At 42.3% G+C, this 22,237-nt stretch overlaps 1 protein-coding gene across 2 annotated transcripts in view; it reads left to right on the plus strand.

Annotated features, from left to right (window-relative positions):
• pont (RuvB-like helicase pontin) overlaps nucleotides 1-22,237 on the plus strand; it is a 152,798-nt gene that overhangs the window by 111,297 nt on the left and 19,264 nt on the right. For both annotated transcript variants that reach the window (XM_071678775.1, XM_071678776.1), the window contains one exon: nucleotides 7,687-7,855. In XM_071678775.1, the coding sequence (XP_071534876.1) occupies nucleotides 7,687-7,855 (169 nt within the window). The remainder of the gene's footprint in view (nucleotides 1-7,686; nucleotides 7,856-22,237) is intronic.

The raw sequence follows: 22,237 nt of genomic DNA on the forward strand, positions 1-22,237 counted from the left end.
GGGTTTAGATGGTATTGCAGTGGAATTTATTAAAAAAGGGGGGTGACTGTGTTGTTGACTGGTTTGTGAGGATATTCATTGTATGTATGGCTCTTGGTGAAGTGCCTGAGAATTGGCAGAAAGCATGCATAATGCCATTGTACAAAGGCAGAGGGGATAAAGGTGAGTGTTCAAATTACAGAGGTATAAGTTTGTTGAGTATACCTGGGAAATTTTATGGAAGGGTATTGATTGAGAGGGTGAGGGCATGTACAGAGTATCAGATTGGGGAAGAGCAGTGTGGTTTCAGAAGTGGTAGAGGATGTGTGGATCAGGTGTTTGCTTTGAAGAATGTATGTGAGAAATACATAGAAAAACAAATAGATTTGTATGTAGCATTTATGGATAGAGTTGATAGATATGCTTTGTGGAGGTATTAGGAGTATATGGTGTGGGAGGTAAGTTGCTAGAAGCAGTGAACAGGTTTTATCTAGAATATAAATTATGTGTACGAGTAGGAAGAGAGGAAAGTGATTGGTTCCCCGTGAATGTCAGTTTGCGGCAGGGGTGCGTGATGTCCCCACGGTTCTTTAATTTGTTTATGGATGGGGTTGTTAGGGAGGTGAATGCAAGAGTTTTGGAGAGAGTGGCAAATATGCAGTCTGTTGTGGATGAGAGGGCTTGGGAAATGAGTCAGTTGTTGTTCGTTGATGATATAGCACTTGTGGCTGATTTGGGTGATAAACTGCAGAAGCAGGTGACTGAGTTTGGTAAAGTGTGTGAAAGAAGAGAGCTGAGAGTAAATGTGAATAAAAGCAAGGTTATTAGGTACAGTAGGGTTGAAGGGCAAGTCAGTTGGGAGGTAAGTTTGAATGGAGAAAAACTGGAGGAAGTGAAGTGTTTTAGATATCTGGGAGTGGATTTGACAGTGGATGGAACCATGGAAGCAGAAGTGAGTCAGGGGGTGGGGGAGGGGGCAAAGGTTCTGGGAGCGTTGAAAAATGTGTGGAAGGCGAGAACATTATCTAGGAAAGCAAAAATGGGTATGTTTGAAAGAATAGTGGTTCCAACAATGTTATATGGTTGTGAGGCATGGGCTATAGATAGGGTTGTGCAGAGGAAGGTGAATGTGTTAGAAATGAGATGTTTGAGGACAATATGTGGTGTGAGGTGGTTTGATTGAGTAAGTAATGAAAGGATAAGAGAGATGTGTGGTAATAAAAAGAGTGTGGTTGAGGGAGCAGAAGAGGGGTGTATTGAAATGGTTTGGTCACATGGAGAGAATGAGTGAGGAAAGATTGACACAGAGGATATATGAGTCAGAGGTGGAGGGAATGAGAAGTGGGAGACCAAATCGGAGGTAGAAGGATGGAGTGGAAAAGATTTTGAGTGATTGGGGCCTGAACATTGAGGAGGGTGAAAGGCATGCGAGGAATAGAGTAAATTGGAACAATGTGGTATACTGGGATCAACATGCTGTCAGTGGATTGAACCAGGGCATGTGAAGTGCCTGGGGTAAACCATGGAAAGTTTTGTGGGGCCTGGATGTGGAAAGAGAGCTAGGGTTTCGGTGCATTATACATGACAGCTAGAGGCTGAGTGTGAACGAATGTGGTCTCTGTTGTCTTTTCCTAATGCTACCTCCCCCCACGTGTGCGAGAGGTAGCATTCTTCAAGGCAAACACCTGATCCACACATCTTCTGCCACTTCTGAAACCACACTGCTCCTCCCCAATCTGGTGCTCTGTACATGCCTTCACCCTTCTTGATCAATACCCTCGCATATAATTTCCCAGGAATACTCAACAAACTTATACCTCTGTAATTTAGACACTCACCTTTATCCCCTTTGCCTTTGTACATTGGCACTATATATGCATTCTACCAAACCTCAGGCACTTCACCATGAACCATATTATTATTATTATTTTGCTTTCTTGCAAACACAGGAGACAGCGACAAAGCAAAATAATAATAATAATTTGGTTCATGGTGAAGTGCCTGAGGATTGGTAGAATGCATATATAGTGCCTATGTACAAAGGCAAAGGGGATAAAGGTGAGTGTCCAAATTACAGAGGTATAAGTTTGTTGAGTATTCTTGGGAAATTATATGCGAGGGTATTGATTGAGAAGGTTGAAGGCATGTACAGAGCACCAGATTGGGGAGGAACAGTGTGGTTTCAGAACCACACTGCTCCTCCCCAATCTGGTGCTCTGTACATGCCTTCACCCTTCTCGATCAATACCCTCGCATATAATTCTACCAATCCTCAGGCACTTCACCATGAACCACCAATCAGTCAACAACACAGTCACCCCTTTTGTAATCAATTCCTCAGTAATACCATCCAAAGCCGCCACCTTGCCAGCTTTCATCTTTCGCAAAGCTTTCACTACCTCTTCTCTGTTTACCAAATCATTCTCCCTAACCCTCACACTTCGCACACCACCTCGACCAAAACACCCTATATCTCCCACTCTATCATCAAACACATTCAACAAACCTTCAAAATACTCACTCCATCTCCCTCTCACTTCACTACTACTTGTTATTACCTCTTCATTTGTCCCCTTTATTGATTATCCCATTTGTTCTCTTGTCTTCTAAAACATCTTTTTATTCTCCCTAAAATTTATGATGCTGTCTCAACCCAACTCTCATTTGCCCTCTTTTTCACCTCTTGCACCTTTCTCTTTACCTCCTGCCTCTTTCTTTTATACATCTCCTAGTCATTTGCACTATTTCCATGCAAAAATCGCCCAAATGCCTCTCTCTTCTCTTTCACTAACAATCTTACTTCTTTATCCCACCACTCACTACCCTTTCTAATCTGCCCACCTCTCACCTTTCTCATGCCACAGCCATCATTTGCGCAAGCCATCACTGCTTCCCTAAATACATCCCATTCCTCCCCCCTCTCCCCTTACATCATTTGCTCTCACTTTTTTCCATTCTTCACTCAATCTCTCCTGGTACTTCCTCACACAAGTCTCCTTTCCATGCTCACTTACTCTCACCACGCTCTTCACCCCAACATTCTCTCTTCTTTTCTGAAAACCTGTACTTGTTTTCACCTTCGCCTCCACAAGATAATGATCAGACATCCCCAGTTTGGTTTTTCTTCGTCTGTTTCCTTGCACTACCTCACTGATGTGGGAAACAGCGATTAAGTATTTATTTTATTTGCTTTGTCGCTGTTTCCTGCGTTAGCAAGGTAGCGCAAGGAAACAGACGAAAGAATGGCCCAACCCACCCACATACTCATGCATATACATACACATCCACACACGCAAATTTACATACCTATACATCCCAACGTATACATATATATACACACACAGACATATACATACATACACATGTACATAATTCATACTGTCTGCGTTTATTCATTCCCATCGCCACCCTGCCACACATGAAATAAAAAACCCTTCCCTTTCATGTGTGCGAGGTAGCGCTAGGAAAAGACAACAAAGGCCACATTCATTCACACTCAGTCTCTAGCTGTCATGTAATAATGCACCGAAACCACAGCTCCCTTTCCACATCCAGGCCCCACAGAACTTTCCATGGTTTACCCCAGACGCTTCACATGCCCTGGTTCAATCCATTGACAGCACATCAACCGCGGTATACCACATCGTTCCAATTCACTCTATTCCTTGCACGCCTTTCACCCTCCTACATGTTCAGGCATCGATCACTCAAAATCTTTTTCACTCCATCTTTCCACCTCCAATTTGGTCTCCCACTTCTTCTCATTCCCTCCACCTCTGACACATGTATCCTCTTGGTCAATCTTTCCTCACTCATTCTCTCCATGTGACCAAACCATTTCAAAACACCCTCTTCTGCTCTCTCAACCACACTCTTTTTATTACCACACATCTCTCTAACACTATTATTACTTACTCGATCAAACCACCTCACACCACATATTGTCCTCAGACATCTCATTTCCAGCACATCCACCCTCCTCTGCACAACTCTATCTATAGCCCACGCCTCGCTACCATACAACATTGTTGGAACCACTATTCCTTCAAACATACCCATGTTTGCTTTCCAAGATTATGTTCTCGACTTCCACACATTCTTCAACACACCCAGAACTGCTGCCCCCTCCCCCACCCTGTGATTCACTTCCGCTTCCATGGTTCCATCTGCTGCCAAATCCACTCCTGGATATCTAAAACACTTCACTTCCTCCAGTTTTTCTCCATTCAAACTCACCTCCCAACTGACTTGTCCCTCAACCCTACTGTACTTGATAACCTAGCTCTTATTCACATTTACTCTCAGCTTTCTTCTTTCACAGACTTTACCATACTCAGTCATCAGCTTCTGCAGTTTCTCACACGAATCAGCCACCAGCGCTATATCATCAGCGAACAACAACTGACTCACTTCCCAAGCTCTCTCATCCACAACAGACTGCATACTTGCCCCTCTTTCCAAAACTCTTGTATTCACCTCCTTAACAACCCCACCCATAAACAAATTAAACAGCCATGGAGACATCACGCACCCCTGCCGCAAACCTACATTCACTGAGAACCAATCACTTTCCTCTCTTCCTACATGTACACATGCCTTACATCCTCGATAAAAACTTTTCACTGCTTCTAACAACTTGCCTCCCTCACCAGATATTCTTAATACTTTCCACAGGGCATCTCTATCAACTCTATCATATGCCTTCTCCAGATCCATAAATGCTACATACAAATCCATTTGCTTCTCTAAGTATTTCTCACAAACATTCTTCAAAGCAAACACCTGATCCACACATCCTCTACCACTTCTGAAACCACACTGCTCTTCCCCAATCTGATGCTCTGTACTTGCCTTCACCCTTTCAATCAATACCCTCCCATATAATTTCCCAGGAATGCTCAACAAACTTATACCCCTGTAATTTGAGCACTCACTTTTATCCCCTTTGCCTTTGTACAATGGCACTATGCAAGCATTCCGCCAATCCTCAGGCACCTCACCATGAATCACTTATTTATTTATTTTGCTTTGTCGCTGTCTCCCGCGTTTGCGAGGTAGCGAAAGGAAACAGACGAAAGAAATGGCCCAACCCACCCCCATACACATTGTATATACATACACGTCTACACACGCAAATATACATACCTATACATCTCAATGTACACATATATATACACACACACACATACATATATACCCATGCACACAATTCACACTGTCTGCCTTTATTCATTCCCATCGCCACCTCGCCACACATGGAATACCATCCCCCTCCCCCCTCATGTGTGCGAGGTAGCACTAGGAAAAGACAACAAAGGCCCCATTCGTTCACACTCAGTCTCTAGCTGTCATGCAATAATGCCCGAAACCACAGCTCCCTTTCCACATCCAGGCCCCACAGAACTTTCCATAGTTCACCCCAGACGCTTCATATGCCCTGATTCAATCCACTGACAGCACGTCAACCCCGGTATACCACATCAATCCAATTCACTCTATTCCTTGCCCTCCTTTCACCCTCCTGCATGTTCAGGCCCCGATTACACAAAATCTTTTTCACTCCATCTTTCCACCTCCAATTTGGTCTCCCACTTCTCCTCGTTCCCTCCACCTCCGACACATATATCCTCTTGGTCAATCTTTCCTCACTCATCCTCTCCATGTGCCCAAACCATTTCAAAACACCCTCTTCTGCTCTCTCAACCACGCTCTTTTTATTTCCACACATCTCTCTTACCCTTACATTACTTACTCGATCAAACCACCTCACACCACACATTGTCCTCAAACATCTCATTTCCAGCACATCCACCCTCCTGCGCACAACTCTATCCATAGTCCATGCCTCGCAACCATACAACATTGTTGGAACGACTATTCCTTCAAACATGCCCATTTTTGCTTTCTGAATCATACATACATTAAATAACCTTACCAACCAGTCAACTATATAGTCACCCCCTTTTTTAATAAATTCCACTGCAAGACCATCCAAACCTGCTGCCTTGCCGGCTTTCATCTTCTGCAAAGCTTTTACTACCTCTTCTCTATTTACCAAATCATTCTCCCTAACCCTGTCACTTTGCACACCACCTTGACCAAAACACCCTATATCTGCCACTCTATCATCAAACTCATTCAACAAACCCTCAAAATACTCACTCCATCTCTCACATCACCACTACTTGTTATCACCTCCCCATTCGCCCCCTTCACTGAAGTTCCCATTGATTCCCTTGTCTTACGCACTTTATTTTTTCATACATATTCACCATTTTCCGCGTTAGCGAGGTAACGTTAAGAACAGAGGACTGAATTTTAGAGAGAATATCCTCGCTTGGCCCCCTTCTCTGTTTCTTCTTTTGAAAAAATTAAGATGGGACGGGAGGATTTCCGGCCCCAACTCCCTCTCCTTTTAGTCCCCTTCCATGACACGCAGGGAATACATATGAAATATTCTTTCTCCCCTATCCCCAGCATGGTAATCATTTTGCCTCATAGCTGATTTAATGCATCCTGATGTAACATAAGGGTTTGATTTTTATACTGACTTTTTGGTTCCTCCTACTCCCTCATGTACCTCTTGACACCCTCCTGCCTTCCTCTTCCTCAATGCTTTCAAGATTCTTCCTTGGTCTCCAGTTTCTTTCCTTCATGCACACCCTACCTTCCTCTTCCCCAACCTTTCCCTTATTCTCTTTTTCTCCCCTCTTTCACTCCTTTCTACCTTGCTAACACTTCGTCCATCTGTCCTTCCTTCACTCCCTTCCACCTTGCTCGCTCTACTTTTTTGATATCTCCTTCTATATATTTTTTTTTATTACACCCATCCTCCTTTCTTTACATTATTCTTATCTCCCCCATACCTTCCCTCCTTCATTGCTCTGTATTCTTTCAAGATTTCTTAGTATTTCATCACTCTCCTTAACATTTCTACTTAGCTACCTCAACACTTTCTCTCCTCCCCCCTATCATTTCCATTTTGCTCTTTTCCCCTCTACACTATCCCTACACCTCTCTGTTCACACCCCTTTTGTGTTTCCTTTTTGCTCCCTCCTTGCAATACTGTCCCTACACTTCCCCCTTCCACATCCCCCTTACTGTTCTTTTTTCTTTCCCCTCCACCACATTACCCCTACACTTCCCCGTCATCATCCCCTTATTGTTCCCTTTCTGGCCTTCATCCTGTCACAAAGAGAAGAGAGAGGCATTTGGACAATTTTTGTGGGGAAATAGTGCAAATCACATGTAAGCTAGTGTTTTGGCTTTGCCTGGTAGTGACATGATAAAGTTTTACAGAAAAAACACTTTCATTTGAATAAAGGCTTTTCCTCATAATGTTTTTTCTTTTTTTTATACCAGGTAGCCTAAGTGTTTGATATAAACCCACAAACCATAGTAGTCAGTGTGAAATGCACCATCTATGATAATTGTCAGGAGATTCTATTGCTAGGATTTTCAGAACCAGAGGATGTTCAGACTCCAGGGGTTCAAGGATTCAGAACTTTTTTGCTACTTTTGTGTGACTTTACATGCATATGTATTCACATATTTTCTGAGGATTTTGATTTTGTGGGATGGGAAGTATTACTGTATTTAAGACAAATGCCAGAAATTTTTGCATGTCCAATGAAAACAAACATCAGAGCAACTCTAGATATATTACTAAAGGTCACAGTTTGCGTAACAAATTTTCCTTTTCTTTAGGCAGAAGAGTATGTCCCCTTGCCTAAGGGAGATGTTCACAAGAAGAAGGAGGTGATACAGGATGTAACCCTGCATGACTTGGATGTAGCCAATGCACAACCACAAGGAGGTCAAGACATACTTTCCATGATGTCACAGCTTATGAAGCCAAAGAAGACAGAAATAACTGGTAATTATAGACCTGCTAAATTTAATGGCCCTTGTAGTATAATAGTATTGACTCTGAGTTTATATTTTAGAAAATATAGGAGTGAGAAGTTAAAGAATGTATGAGGGAAAAAGAATCTTAATGAATAGCCTGACAACAAAAAGTCCCATAATTTTAGTTTTATTTTATTCTGAGAGTGAAGAAAACTATGGTGTACATGAAATCATATTTTGAGTTCTGACAAGTATATTGAGATTTTTTCTCACTAACTTCTGAAACATGTCCAATACAGAGCAACTTGAAAGCTGCCATAAATAACATGAACTTTTCATTTCTGGCGATAAAACTGCTGAGAGAAGGATCCAGAAAGCAGGGTCTGACTTTCTTAATTAACTGATTTGATTTTACGAAACAAGATTGTAGTTGTGCATATGAGGCCATAACTTGAAGTCAAGAATATATTCAAAGTACGTAATATAGTAGTCTTAACAATGTTGTGTGGATGAGGGCCTCGAGCAACAAGTACAAAAGAAAGGAAGAGAGTGAATGTGTTGGAAATGTAATGTCTAAGGATGATTTGTGGGATATGGTGGGTTGATTGTGTAAAGAACGAGAGTATTAGATCTAGTGAGATATGGTATTAAGTGCAGACTGATTGGGAGAGCTGACTAGGGTGTGCTGATAAGGTCTGGACACGTTGAGAGGAAGAGCAAAGGAAGTCTCAATAAGAGGATCTATGTATTAGAATTAGAGCGAGGTGGAGAAGATTGAAGAGGAGGTTAATGGATGTAGTGACGGAGTGTTTGGCATACCAAGGATTTAACATTCTGGAAGGTGAGAGGTGTGCATAGGGTAGAATGAATTGGATTAGTTTGGTATATGGGGGAGAGGTGCTGTGAGTAGGCTGAACCCTAACATATGAAGTGGTTAGGGTAAACCATGGAATACTCTCGAGAGCTTTGCTGTGGGTGGTAGGCTCTGGTTTCAGTACTTAATACATTAAATGACAGCTCAGAAGGGAATGTGTTCAAATGAGGCCATTGTTATATGCTCCTTTTGCTTCCTTGCTAAAGCAGGGAATGTGGTTAGATATAAAAGATATATAATGTAGTATGTGAATAAACAAATTAGAGAGAGACAGAAAGTTAATATTTGAACTACAGCGGTATTAAGTTTGTAGAGTGCACATGGTAAGTTGTGTTGCAGAGTGGTGATTCAGATGATGGTGATGTACACAAGCCATCAGATTGGGGAGGAACAATGTTGTTTCAGCAGTGGTAAAGGAGAGAAATACTTGGAGAAACAGAGAAATCTGTGTGACATTTATGGATCTGGAGAAGCATATGATAGAGTTGAAAGAGGTGATTTTTTGAAAGTTGGAACAGATATATCGTATGGGAAGAAAGCTTCTAGAAACAGTGAGGAGTTTTTAACAGCATAAGGCATATGTATGAGTAGGAAGGGAGGAGGGTGAATGATTCCAGAAGGTGGGTCTGTGGCAGGGTACTGTGATGTTACCATGGGTGTTCAGTCTGTTTATGGATGGGATGGTGATGGGGATGGCCTGGGAGGTAAGTCAGTTGCTGTTTTCCTATGACATTGCTCTGAGTTGGGAGAGCATGTGAAAAGAACAAGTTGAGAGTTAACATGAATGAAAATAGGTCATTGAATTTTGCTGTGGAGAGAGACAGGATAGTTGGAGCAGAGTTTGAATGGAGAGAACCTGGAGGATGTGGAATGTTTCAGATACCTGGGAGAGGATGTGGCAGAACCATTAGAATTAAAGTAAGCCATAGGGTGGTTGATGGGTTTAAGGTCCTGGGTGCATTTAAGAGTGTCTGGAATGAGAGGGAATGCTAGGGAATATGTGTGTGTTTGATGGTATAATAGTCATGATGGTGTTGTATGGATGTGAAGCATGTACCCTAGATTAGAAAGTATGGAGGAGAATGGAAGTGTTGGAGATGAAATGTTTAAGGTCGATATGTGTTGTGAAGAGAGTTGATCAAACAAGAAATAATAGGGAAAGAGTGAGATTAGGTAGTAAGACGAGTATATACGAGAGAGCTGAAGAGAGTATGCTGAAAAGGTTTGGACATGTGGAAAGGATGAGATAGGAGACATTAAGGAAAAGGTATTGTTACGACCTCACCCCATCCTTTAAGGATGTATAATCAGCTCATAGGCCCATTAGATCAGAACTCTGAAATAATGGTGAATGTTAACAGAGAGTTATGGGCTAGACACAGATTCCCTTACCATCTGGCTAACATCTATAGACAGCTGATGGCCACTTGGGAAGTGAGTCAGTTGTTGTCTGCCTATGATACAGCTCTAGTGGTTTATTCAAGTGAGAAACTGCAGAGATTGCTGACTGATTTTGGAAAAGTGTGTGAAAGTAGAAAGTTGAGAGAAAATGTGAATAAGGGCAAGGTTATTAGGTTCATTAGGGTTGAGGGACAAGTTAATTGGGATGTAGGTTTGAATGGAGAAAACTTAGAGAAAGTAAAGTGTTTTAGATATCTGGGAGTGGACTTAGTAGCGAATGAAACTTTGGAAGTAGAAGTGAGTCACAGGTTGGGGGAGGGGTTCTTGGAGTGATAAAGAACGTGTGGAAGAAGAGAACATTATCTCGGAGAGCAAAAATGGCTATGTTTGAAGGAATAGTAGATCCAGCAATATTATATGGCTGTGAGGCATGGGCTAGATAGGGTTGTATGGAAGAGGGTGGATGTGTTGGAAATGAAATGTTTGAGGACAATATGTGGTGTGAGGTGGTTTGATTAAGTAATGAAAGGGTAAGTGAGATGTTTGGAAACAAAAAGAGTGTGGTGGAGAGAGCAGAAGAGGAAGTGTTGAAATGGTTTGGACATATGGAGAGAATGTGTGATGAAAGGTTGACAAAGAGAATATATGTGTCAAAGGTGAGGGGAACAAGGAGAAGCTGGAGACCAAATTGGAGGTGGAGGGAGGTAGTGCCAGGAAAAACAGACAAAAAGGCCACATTCTTTAACACTCAGTCTCCAGCTGTCATGTGTAATGCACCAAAACCATAGCTCTCTATCCATATCTAAGCCCCATAGACCTTTCCATGGTTTACCCCAGATGCTCCACATTCCCTGGTTCCTTGCACGCCTTTCACTTTCCTGTATGTTCAGGCCCCGATCGCTCAAAATCTTTTTCACTCTATCCTTCCACTTCCAATTTGGTCTCCTGCTTCTCCTTCTTCCCTTCACCTCTAACACATATATCCTTTTGTCAATCTTTCCTCACTCATTCTCTCCATGTGTCCAAACCATTTCAACACACCCTCTTCTGCTGTCTCAACCACACTGTTTTTATAACCACACATCTCTCTTACCCTTTTATTACTTAATCAAACAACCTCACATCACATATTGTCCTCAAACATCTCATTTCCAACAAATCCGCCCTCCGCCACACAACCCTATCTATAGCCCATGCCTTGCAACCAGCTCGCAACTCCCACCCTGTGAATCACTTCCGCTTCCATGGTTCCATCCGCTGCTTAATCCACTCCCAGATATCTGAAATATTTTACCTCTAGTTTTCCTCCATTCAAGCTTGCCTCCCAGTAACTTGCCCCTCAACCCTACTGAACCTAAGAACCTTGCTCTTATTTATATTTACTCTCAACTTTCTTCTTTCCCACTTTTTTCCAAACTCAGTCACCAACCTCTGCAGTTTCTCACCCAAATCAGCTCTAGAGCTGTATCATTGGCGAACAACAACTGACTCACTTCCCAGGACCTCTCATCAACAACAGATTGCATACTCACCCCTCTCTCCAAAGCTCTTGGATTTACCTCACTAACCACCCCATCAGTAAACAAATTAAACAATCATGGGGACATCACACATCCCTGCTGCAAACTGACATTCACTGGGAACCAATCACGCTTCCCTCCTCTTACTCGTGCACATGCCTTACATCCTTGATTAAAACTTTTCACTGATTCTAGCAACTTACCTCCCACACCATATTTTCTTAAAACCTTCCACAAAGCATCTGTATCCTCCTTATTATATGCCATCTCCATATCCATAAATGCTACATACAAATCCGTCTGTTTTTCTAAGTATTTCTCACATACATTCTTTAGAGCAAACACCTGATTCACACATCCTGTACCACTTCTGAAACCACACTGCTCTTCCCCAATCTGATGCTTTGTACATGCTTTCACCCTCTCAATCAGTACACCTTCCCGTATACTTTCTCAGGAATACTCAAGAAACTTATGCCTCTGTAGTATGAACACTCACCTTTATCCCCTTTGCCTTTGTACAGTGGCATTATGCATGCATTCTGCCAATCTTCAGGCACTTCACCATGATCCATACATACATTGGATATCCTTACCAACCAATCAACAACACAGTCACCCCCCTTTTTTGATAAATTCCATTGCAATACCTGCTGCCTTGCTGGATTTCATCTTCCACAAAGCTTTCACAACCTCTTCTATTGTACCAAACCACTCTCCCTGGCCCTCTCGATTCATGCACCATTCTAACCAAGATACCCTATATCTGCCACTCTATTATCAAGCTCATTCAGCAAACCTTCAAAATACCCACTCTGTCTCCTCACTTCGTCACTACCTGTTATTACCTCGCCACTTGCCCCCTTCACCAATGTTCCCACTTGTCTTGTCTTACACACGTTATTTACCTCCTCCTAAAACATCTTTTAATTCTCCCTAAAATTTAATGAGAATCTCTAACCCCAACTCTTATTTGCCCCCATTTTCACTTTTGCATCTTTCTCTTGATCTCCTGCCGCTTTCTTTTATACATTTCCCATTCATTTGCACTACTTCCCTGCAAGTAACTTTCAAATGTCCCTCTTTTCTCTTTCACTAACAACCTTACATCTTCATCCCACCATTCACTACCCTTTCTAATCTGCTGACCTCCCACCTTTCTCATGCCACATGCATCTTTTGCACAACCCATCACTGCTTCCCTAAATACATCCCATTTCTCACCCACTCCCCTCATGTCATTTGCTTTCACCTTTTACCATTCTACATGCAATCTCTCCTGGTACTTCCTCACTTAAGTCTCTTTTCTTTGTCTGTTTCCTGGCGGTACCTTGCTGACACGGAAAAGGGCGATCAAGTATGATAAGGTAAATAGAAATTTTTTTTTTATTATTTTGCTTTGTTGCTGTCTCCCGCGTTTGCGAGGTAGCGCAAGGAAACAGACAAAAGAAACAGCCCAACCCACCCCCATACACATGTATATACATACACGTCCCCACACGCAAATATATATACCCATACATCTCAATGTACACATATATATACACACACAGACATATACATATATACACATGCACACAATTCACACTATCTGCCTTTATTCATTCCCATTGCCACCTCGCCACACATGGAATAACATCCCCTCCCCCCTCATGTGTGCGAGGTAGCAGTAGGTAAAGACTACAAAGGCCCCATTCGTTCACACTCAGTCTCTAGCTGTCATGCAATAATGCCTGAAACCACAGCTCCCTTTCCACATCCAGGCCCCACAGAACTTTCCATGGTTTACCCCAGACGCTTCACATGCCCTGATTCAATCCATTGACAGCAAGTCGACCCCGGTATACCACATCGATCCAATTCACTCTATTCCTTGCCCGCCTTTCACCCTCCTGCATGTTCAGGCCCCGATCACTCAAAATCTTTTTCACTCCATCTTTCCACCTCCAATTTGGTCTCCCACTTCTCGTTCCCTCCACCTCTGACACATATATCCTCTTGGTCAATCTTTCCTCACTCATTCTCTCCATGTGCCCAAACCATTTCAAAACACCCTCTTCTGCTCTCTCAACCACGCTCTTCTTATTTCCACACATCTCTCTTACCCTTACATTACTTACTCGATCAAACCACCTCACACCACATATTGTCCTCAAACATCTCATTTCCAGCACATCCACCCTCCTGCCCACTACTCTATCCATAGCCCGTGCCTCGCAACCATACAACATATATATATAATATATATACGTACAATCGTATGTGCATACAAGTGCATATACAATAAACCCTTGATTTAAAAGGGTATTAAGGGTCAAGGGGTGTCTGCTAATGCTAAAAGTCCATTATATCGAATGTGACCCATTTCTGTGCACATTTAAGGTCACACACTGTGTGTTAACTTCTCTGTCACTGTAGGGTTTATTGTGTAGCACAATAGCTGGGCAGCTGGCACCTGGCAGCATTGGAACGCTCGCCAGGCTGTTGGAGGCAGTAGTCAGACTGAGATAGAGGTGATGCCACCCTCCTGTGAAAGGATACTTCTTTATGATATAGTGTTGACAGACTACTTGCTTTCATTGCACCTATTACATGACCCAGTGAGTAACATTCAAACCTATGCCAGAAAATCCCAAGTTATTGCAAGGCTGCTCATCCTATTCAGGAGATGAAGTGCACCTAAGGGACTCATCTCAGATGGGGGAACCAGTCTAGACAGCAAGGAGATAAAAGCTTTCTATAAGAAATGAGGAATCATGGCCTGCTTCTACTCATTCCATCTCACCCAGTCCAGTGGATGTGCCAAAGCAGCATTTAAGGCAGCCAAATGGGTGTTTAATGGTAACTTGGGTGTTGAAGGTAGCCTTTACAACATCGTGGCTTAGGCTATGCTTCAGTATTTCAGCACCCTGCTAAGAGAAGAGAATAAGTCACCCACAAAGTTGGTTGCAAGAAGACAGTTGCGAAATGGTGTCCTGGCACTCCGGCAACATTATCTGATAAACCGGCAGTGGAGAGCTGCTCTGTGAAACAGGGAACGGGCCATAGCAGAGAGCCAGGATCGCATGCAGGGCAACCCAGCAGGTGACACTGCTATGCTGCCCTAGTTCCATGGGCATCCCTGTCTGTGTGCAGGACATCGCTTCGAAGGTGTAGGACGGTTCGGGCGTTGTAGTGGAGGTAAAGCCACATAGACAATACTCATTGAAGCTGGACAGCAGTGACCACCTGTCTTTGCGAAACTGACATCACCTATGCCCCAGGTTTCGCTGATCCGTACAACATGTGTGGGTCAAGGGGAGTACCCACTAGCAGCAGTTTCACCCTCAGTTGTGGCGACAACCGGCCTCAAGTGGCAGTTCCATCTCTGTGTGAGACACCACCCCACTCATATGTAAGATTTTATGTTTATGGTGGCTCCTGTGAAGTAAACACACTAATTTGTTGTCATTATTGTTCTTTTCACATGTAAAGGCAGTGTATTGTTCCTGAGCAGTGATTTTTATGTATATTTACCCTATGCCTTGTCGAGTTTTAATTTCATTCTTTTTTGTTGTTTTCATTTTTGTTTTGTTTTTGTTTTTGTTGTAACAAAATGTTGCATTTAGTTACCAAAAACTCATGAGGGTGTGTAGGGTTTATTGTGTGGTGATAGTCGGGCGGCAGGCTACCGGCAGTGTGGAAATGATAACTGGGCAGTTGGAGGCAGGAATTAGGCTGAAATAGAGGTGATGCCACCCCTCTCCTGTGAAAGGATATTTCTTTATGATAAAGTGAGGATGGACTACCTGCTTTCCTTTCACCTCTTGCAATCACTTGATGCCATTTTGAATTGTACGGATTGCAAAATTTTTGAATAAATAAAGTCACAATTCTGAGATAAGGGAAACAGTCTGTATACAACCTGACCACATGATAGATTGAGGCAGACTCAGACCGAAACAAAGCAAGTCTACCCCACGCTACCAAAAACAAGTGTGATACGAAATGCACATGGTGCAGAGTTTGATTTTTTCTTTTTAGATTAGTATGAATTTATATACTGTATTATTATTTGTCCATTAAACCTGAATTCCATTATAATGGGGTTTGTTAAATTGAGAGTTAACTGTGTACACATGTGTACAGTCATACTTGCTCACCATTTCCACTGGAAACAGTACATATGCATGAGAAAAAAGAAAAAGATAACACACACATTATCTAACCAAAAAAATTATATCATATACATTATCTCCCCCCAACCACCCAGTCACGGTCCCCTGCATCAGTGAAGTAGTGCCAAAAAACAAACAAAAAAGGCTTCATTTACTCATCCTTCCATGAGCTGTCATGCAATTGAGTGGGAGAAGTATAAAAGAAAGAGACAGGAGGTCAAGAGAAAGGTGCAAGAGGTGAAAAAAAGGGCAAATGAGAGTTGGGGTGAGAGACTATCAGTAAATTTTAGGGAGAATAAAAAGATGTTCTGGAAGGAGGTAAATAGGGTGCGTAAGACAAGGGAGCAAATGGGAACTTCAGTGAAGGGCGTAAATGGGGAGGTGATAACAAGTAGTGGTGATGTGAGAAGGAGATGGAATGAGTATTTTGAAGGTTTGTTGAATGTGTCTGATGACAGAGTGGCAGATATAGGGTGTTTGGGTCGAGGTGGTGTGCAAAGTGAGAGGGTTAGGGAAAATGATTTGGTAAACAGAGAAGAGGTAGTAAAAGCTTTGCGGAAGATGAAAGCCGGCAAGGCAGCAGGTTTGGATGGTATTGCAGTGGAATTTATTAAAAAAGGGGGTGACTGTATTGTTGACTGGTTGGTAAGGTTATTTAATGTATGTATGACTCATGGTGAGGTGCCTGAGGATTGGCGGAATGCTTGCATAGTGCCATTGTACAAAGGCAAAGGGGATAAGAGTGAGTGCTCAAATTACAGAGGTATAAGTTTGTTGAGTATTCCTGGTAAATTATATGGGAGGGTATTGATTGAGAGGGTGAAGGCATGTACAGAGCATCAGATTGGGGAAGAGCAGTGTGTTTTCAGAAGTGGTAGAGGATGTGTGGATCAGGTGTTTGCTTTGAAGAATGTATGTGAGAAATACTTAGAAAAAGCAAATGGATTTGTATGTAGCATTTATGGATCTGGAGAAGGCATATGATAGAGTTGATAGAGATGCTCTGTGGAAGGTATTAAGAATATATGGTGTGGGAGGCAAGTTGTTAGAAGCAGTGAAAAGTTTTTATCGAGGATGTAAGGCATGTGTACGTGTAGGAAGAGAGGAAAGTGATTGGTTCTCAGTGAATGTAGGTTTGCGGCAGGGGTGTGTGATGTCTCCATGGTTGTTTAATTTGTTTATGGATGGGGTTGTTAGGGAGGTAAATGCAAGAGTTTTGGAAAGAGGGGCAAGTATGAAGTCTGTTGGGGATGAGAGAGCTTGGGAAGTGAGTCAGTTGTTGTTCGCTGATGATACAGCGCTGGTGGCGGATTCATGTGAGAAACTGCAGAAGCTGGTGACGGAGTTTGGTAAAGTGTGTGGAAGAAGAAAGTTAAGAGTAAATGTCAATAAGAGCAAGGTTATTAGGTACAGTAGGGTTGAGGGTCAAGTCAATTGGGAGGTGAGTTTGAATGGTGAAAAACTGGAGGAAGTGAAGTGTTTTAGATATCTGGGAGTGGATCTGTCAGCGGATGGAACCATGGAAGCGGAAGTGGATCATAGGGTGGGGGAGGGGGCGAAAATTTTGGGAGCCTTGAAAAATGTGTGGAAGTCGAGAACATTATCCCGGAAAGCAAAAATGGGTATGTTTGAGGGAATAGTAGTTCCAACAATGTTGTATGGTTGCGAGGCGTGGGCTATGGATAGAGTTGTGCGCAGGAGGATGGATGTGCTGGAAATGAGATGTTTGAGGACAATGTGTGGTGTGAGGTGGTTTGATCGAGTAAGTAACGTAGGGGTAAGAGAGATGTGTGGAAATAAAAAGAGCGTGGTTGAGAGAGCAGAAGAGGGTGTTTTGAAATGGTTTGGGCACATGGAGAGAATGAGTGAGGAAAGATTGACCAAGAGGATATATGTGTCGGAGGTGGAGGGAACGAGGAGAAGAGGGAGACCAAATTGGAGGTGGAAAGATGGAGTGAAAAGGATTTTGTGTGATCGGGGCCTGAACATGCAGGAGGGTGAAAGGAGGGCAAGGAATAGAGTGAATTAGAGCGATGTGGTATACAGGGGTTGACGTGCTGTCAGTGGATTGAATCAAGGCACGTGAAGCGTCTGGGGTGAACCATGGAAAGCTGTGTAGGTGTGTATATTTGCGTGTGTGGACGTGTGTATGTACATGTGTATGGGGGGGTTGGGCCATTTCTTTCGTCTGTTTCCTTGCGCTACCTCGCAAACGCGGGAGACAGCGACAAAGTATAAAAAAAAAAAAAAAAAAAAAAACATTATCTCCCCCCAACCACCCAGTCACGGTCCCCTGCATCAGTGAAGTAGTGCCAAAAAACAAACAAAAAAGGCTTCATTTACTCATCCTTCCATGAGCTGTCATGTGTAGTACACCAAATCCACAGCTTCCTACCCTCATTCAGGCTTCACAGACCTTTCCATGGTTTATCCTGGACATTTCATTTGCCCTGGTTCAGCCCATTGAGAGCACATTGACCCCAGTAAACCACATTGTTCCAATTCACTCTATTCCATGCACACCTTTCACTTTCATGCATGGTCAAGCCCTGATCATTCAATATCTTTTTTGCTCCATCCATCCATCTCCAGTTTGCTTTCCAATCTTTCCTTGTACCCTGCACTTTTGACACATAAATCCTCTTTGTCAGCCTTTCGTCAATCATTCTCTCATATGTCCAGACCATTTCAACACATCATCTACTCTCTCAGTTACACTTTTGTTATTACCACTCATATCTTTTACCCTCTCATTACTTACTTGATCAAACCACCTCGTACCACATATTGTCCCCAACATTTCATTTCCAATACATCCACTTTCCTCTGCACAGCCCTATTTATAGCCAGTGCCTTGCAACCTTATAATATTGTTGGAATTACTCTTCCTTGAAAGATACCCATTTTTGCCGTCCCATTTTTCAGCATTCCCAAAACCTTCTACCCCTTGCCTACCTTATGACTCACTTTTGCTTCCATGGTTCCATTCGCTGCTATGTCTATTCCCAGATATCTACAACACTTCATGTCCTCCAATTTTCCTCCATTCAAATTTATATCCCAACTTTCCCTCAACCCTGCTGATCCTAATAACCTCGCTTTTATTCACATTCAACTTTCTCCTTTCACACACTCTTTTAAACTCAATGGTAGGGGAGAAAGAATTCTACCTCAGTATTCCCTGTGTGTCATTGAAGGTGACTAAAGGGGGTGGAAGCAGGGGCTGGAAAAAAATATTTCAAATTTCTAAAAGAGGGAAGAGAAGAAGGAACCATGCATGGAGTGATTGTCCTCTCCAAAAACTCAGACTGGGGTGTCTAAATATGTCTGGATGTAACCAAGATGAGAAAAGGTGAGATAAGTAGTGTGTTTAAGGAAAGAAGCTTGGATATTCTGGCTGTGAGTGAAACAAAACTCAAGGGTAAGGGGGAAGAATGGTTTGGAAATGTGTTTGGAATAAAGTTAGAGGTTGGTGAGAGGACAAGAGCTAAGGAAGGAGTAGCATTACTTTTGAAGCAGATGTTGTGGGAGTGTGTGATAGAGTGTAAGGAAGTAAATTCTATATTGATGTGGATAAAAACGGAGTGAATGGAGAGATGGGTGATTATTGGTGCTTATGCACCTGGCCACGAGAAGTAAGATCATGAGAGGAAAGTGTTTTGATAGTAACTGAGGGAATGTGTCAGCAGTTTTGATGTAAGAGACCAGGTATTAGTGATAGGTTATTTAAGTACAGGGGTGAGTAAGGTGACAGTTGGAGATATATTTGGGGTACATGGGGTATTCAGTGTTATGGATGGAAATGGTGAACAACTTGTAAAGTCGTTTGCTGATAAAGGACTAGTGATTTGAAATACTTTGTTTAATAGGAGGGATATACAAAAGTATACATGTGTCAGTAAGAAGAATATTCAGGAGGCTTTATTAGATTACATATTAATTGAAAGGCATGTAAAAGAATGAATTTTGGATGTAAATATATTGAGAGGGAGCAGCTGGTGGGATGCTTGACCACTATCTATTGGAGGCTAGAGTGAAGATTTGTATAGGTTTATGAAGAAGAGGAGACAGTCTTTGGGAGAAGAGAGTGGTGAGAGTAAGTGAGCTTGGAAAAGAGACATGGGAAGAAATGCCAGCAGAGATTGAGTGTAGAATGGCAAAAGGTGAGAGTAAACAAGGCAAGGGGAATGGATAAGGAATAAGAGGTATTTTGGGAAGTAGTGCTGGCATCTACAAGTGATGCATGTGGCACGCAAAAGGTGGGAAGTGGGCAGATTAGAAAGGGTCTTGAGTGGTGAGATAAAGAAGTAAAGTTGCAAGTGACAAAGAAAAGAGAGGCATTTTGGAGGTACTTACAGGAAAGGGATGTGAATGACTGGGGATATATAAGAAGAAGTGGCAGGAGTTTGAGAAGGTGCAGGTGCTGAAAAAGAGGGCTAGTATGAGAGTCAGTGGGAGTGGTTTGGTGAAGAGAGAAGAGGTGGTGAAAGCCTTGCCAAAGACGAAATGCAGCAAGGCAGCTAGAGTGGATGATACTGAAGTTGAACAATCTGTTGTTGATTGGTTGTTAAGGAATTTCACTGTATGTATGGACCATGGTAAGGTGCCTCTGGATTGGTGGAATGCATGTACAGTGCAGTTGTATAAGGCAGTGGGGATAAAGGTGAGTGTTCAAACTACAGAGGTATTAAGTTTGTTGAGTATTCCTGGTAAGTTGTATGGGAGGATATTGATTAGAGAGTGAAGGCATGTACAGAGCATCAAATTGGGGAGGAGCAGTGTGGTTACAGGAGTGGTAGAAAAATGTGTGGATCAGATGTTTGCTTCAAAGAGTGTGTGTGAGGAATACTTAGAAAAACAGGTGGATTTGTAAGGAATGGGAGGAAAGCTGCTAGAAGCAGTGAGAAGTTTTAATCAAAGCATTAAGGCTTGTGTACAAGTAAGAAGAGAGGAGAGTGAATAGTTCCAAATGAGACTTAGTCTACGGCAGGTGTGTGTGACATCAACATGGTTGTTCAATTTATTAATGTATGTGATGGTGACAGTGGTAAATACAGGAGTCTTGGAGAGAGAGGCAAGTATGCAGTCTGTTTTGGGGATGAGAGGGCCTAAGAAGTGAGTCAGGTATACTCAGTAAACTTATACGTCTGTAGTTGGAACATTCACCTTTATCCCCTCTACCTTTATACAGTGGCACTATACATGCATTCCGCTAGTCCTCAAGCACCTTACCATGATCCATACATACACTGAATATCCTTACCAACCAGTCAACAATGCAGTCACCCTCTTGATAAATTCAACTGCAATACCATCCACTCCAGCCACCTTGTTGCATTTCATCTTGCACAATGCTTTCACCACCTTTTCTCTCTTCACCAAACCACTCTCCATGATTCTCTCACTTTGCGTACCACCTTGACTAAACCACCCTACATCTGCCACTTTATCATCAGCCACATTTAACAATCCTTCAAAATATTCACTCCATCTCCTCCTCACTTCATCACTACCTTTTATCCCTTTCCTTTTGTCTCCTTCACCAATGTTCCCATATGTTCTCTTGCCTTTCACATATTATTATCCTTCCTCCAAAACATCTTTTTATCCTCCTTAAGCTTTAATGATACTTTTCACGCCAGCGGTCATTTGCCCTCTTTTTCAACCACTACACCTTCCTGTTGACTTCCTCCTGCTGTCTCTTATACATCTCCTAATCATTTGCACTCCTTCCTTGTAAATACCACCCAAATGCCTCTCATTTCTCTTTCACTTGTAACTTTACTTCTTCATCCCACCATTCATGACCCTTTCTATTATGTCCACTTCCCACCTCTTGCATGCCATATATATCTCTTACACATGCCATCGCTGCTCCTCAAAATACCTTCCATTCCTCACCCACTCCCTTCACTTCATTTGCTCTCTCCTTTCACTACTCTGCACTCAATCTTTCTTGGTATTTTTTCAAACAAGTCTTCTTCCCAAATTCACTTACTCATACCACTTTCTTCTCCTCGACATTGCAGAAAGGATGCACCAAATGCATGTGTGTTTGTGGAAGAGTGAGAGATTGCCAGATAACTGGACAAGAATAGTGATAGTGCCATCATGCAAAGGAAAAGATGAGTGTAAAGATGATAAACTAAAGAGCTTTTTTGAGCATAACAGGGAGAGCATATGAGAGGATTGTTTTTGAAATGTGAAGAATTTAAAAGAATATAGGGTAAGTTGAGAGTAGGGATGGTTTTAAGGAGGTTGTGTTTGGATTAAATCTTCTCTCTGAATGTGGTAGTAGATAATTACATGTAGCAGGAGAGAGGCAGTCATGTAGCATTATCTGATTTTTCCACAAACATATTTTTTTGCATTTGTTCTCTTCACATGTTTTCCTGAAGTTTTTCCCTCCTATTTCTTTACTTCCATGTATCATATTATAACCTATCCATGTATGATGT

The sequence above is a fragment of the Panulirus ornatus genome, chromosome 28 (genome assembly GCF_036320965.1).
Source record: "Panulirus ornatus isolate Po-2019 chromosome 28, ASM3632096v1, whole genome shotgun sequence".
Lineage (NCBI taxonomy): Eukaryota > Metazoa > Arthropoda > Malacostraca > Decapoda > Palinuridae > Panulirus > Panulirus ornatus.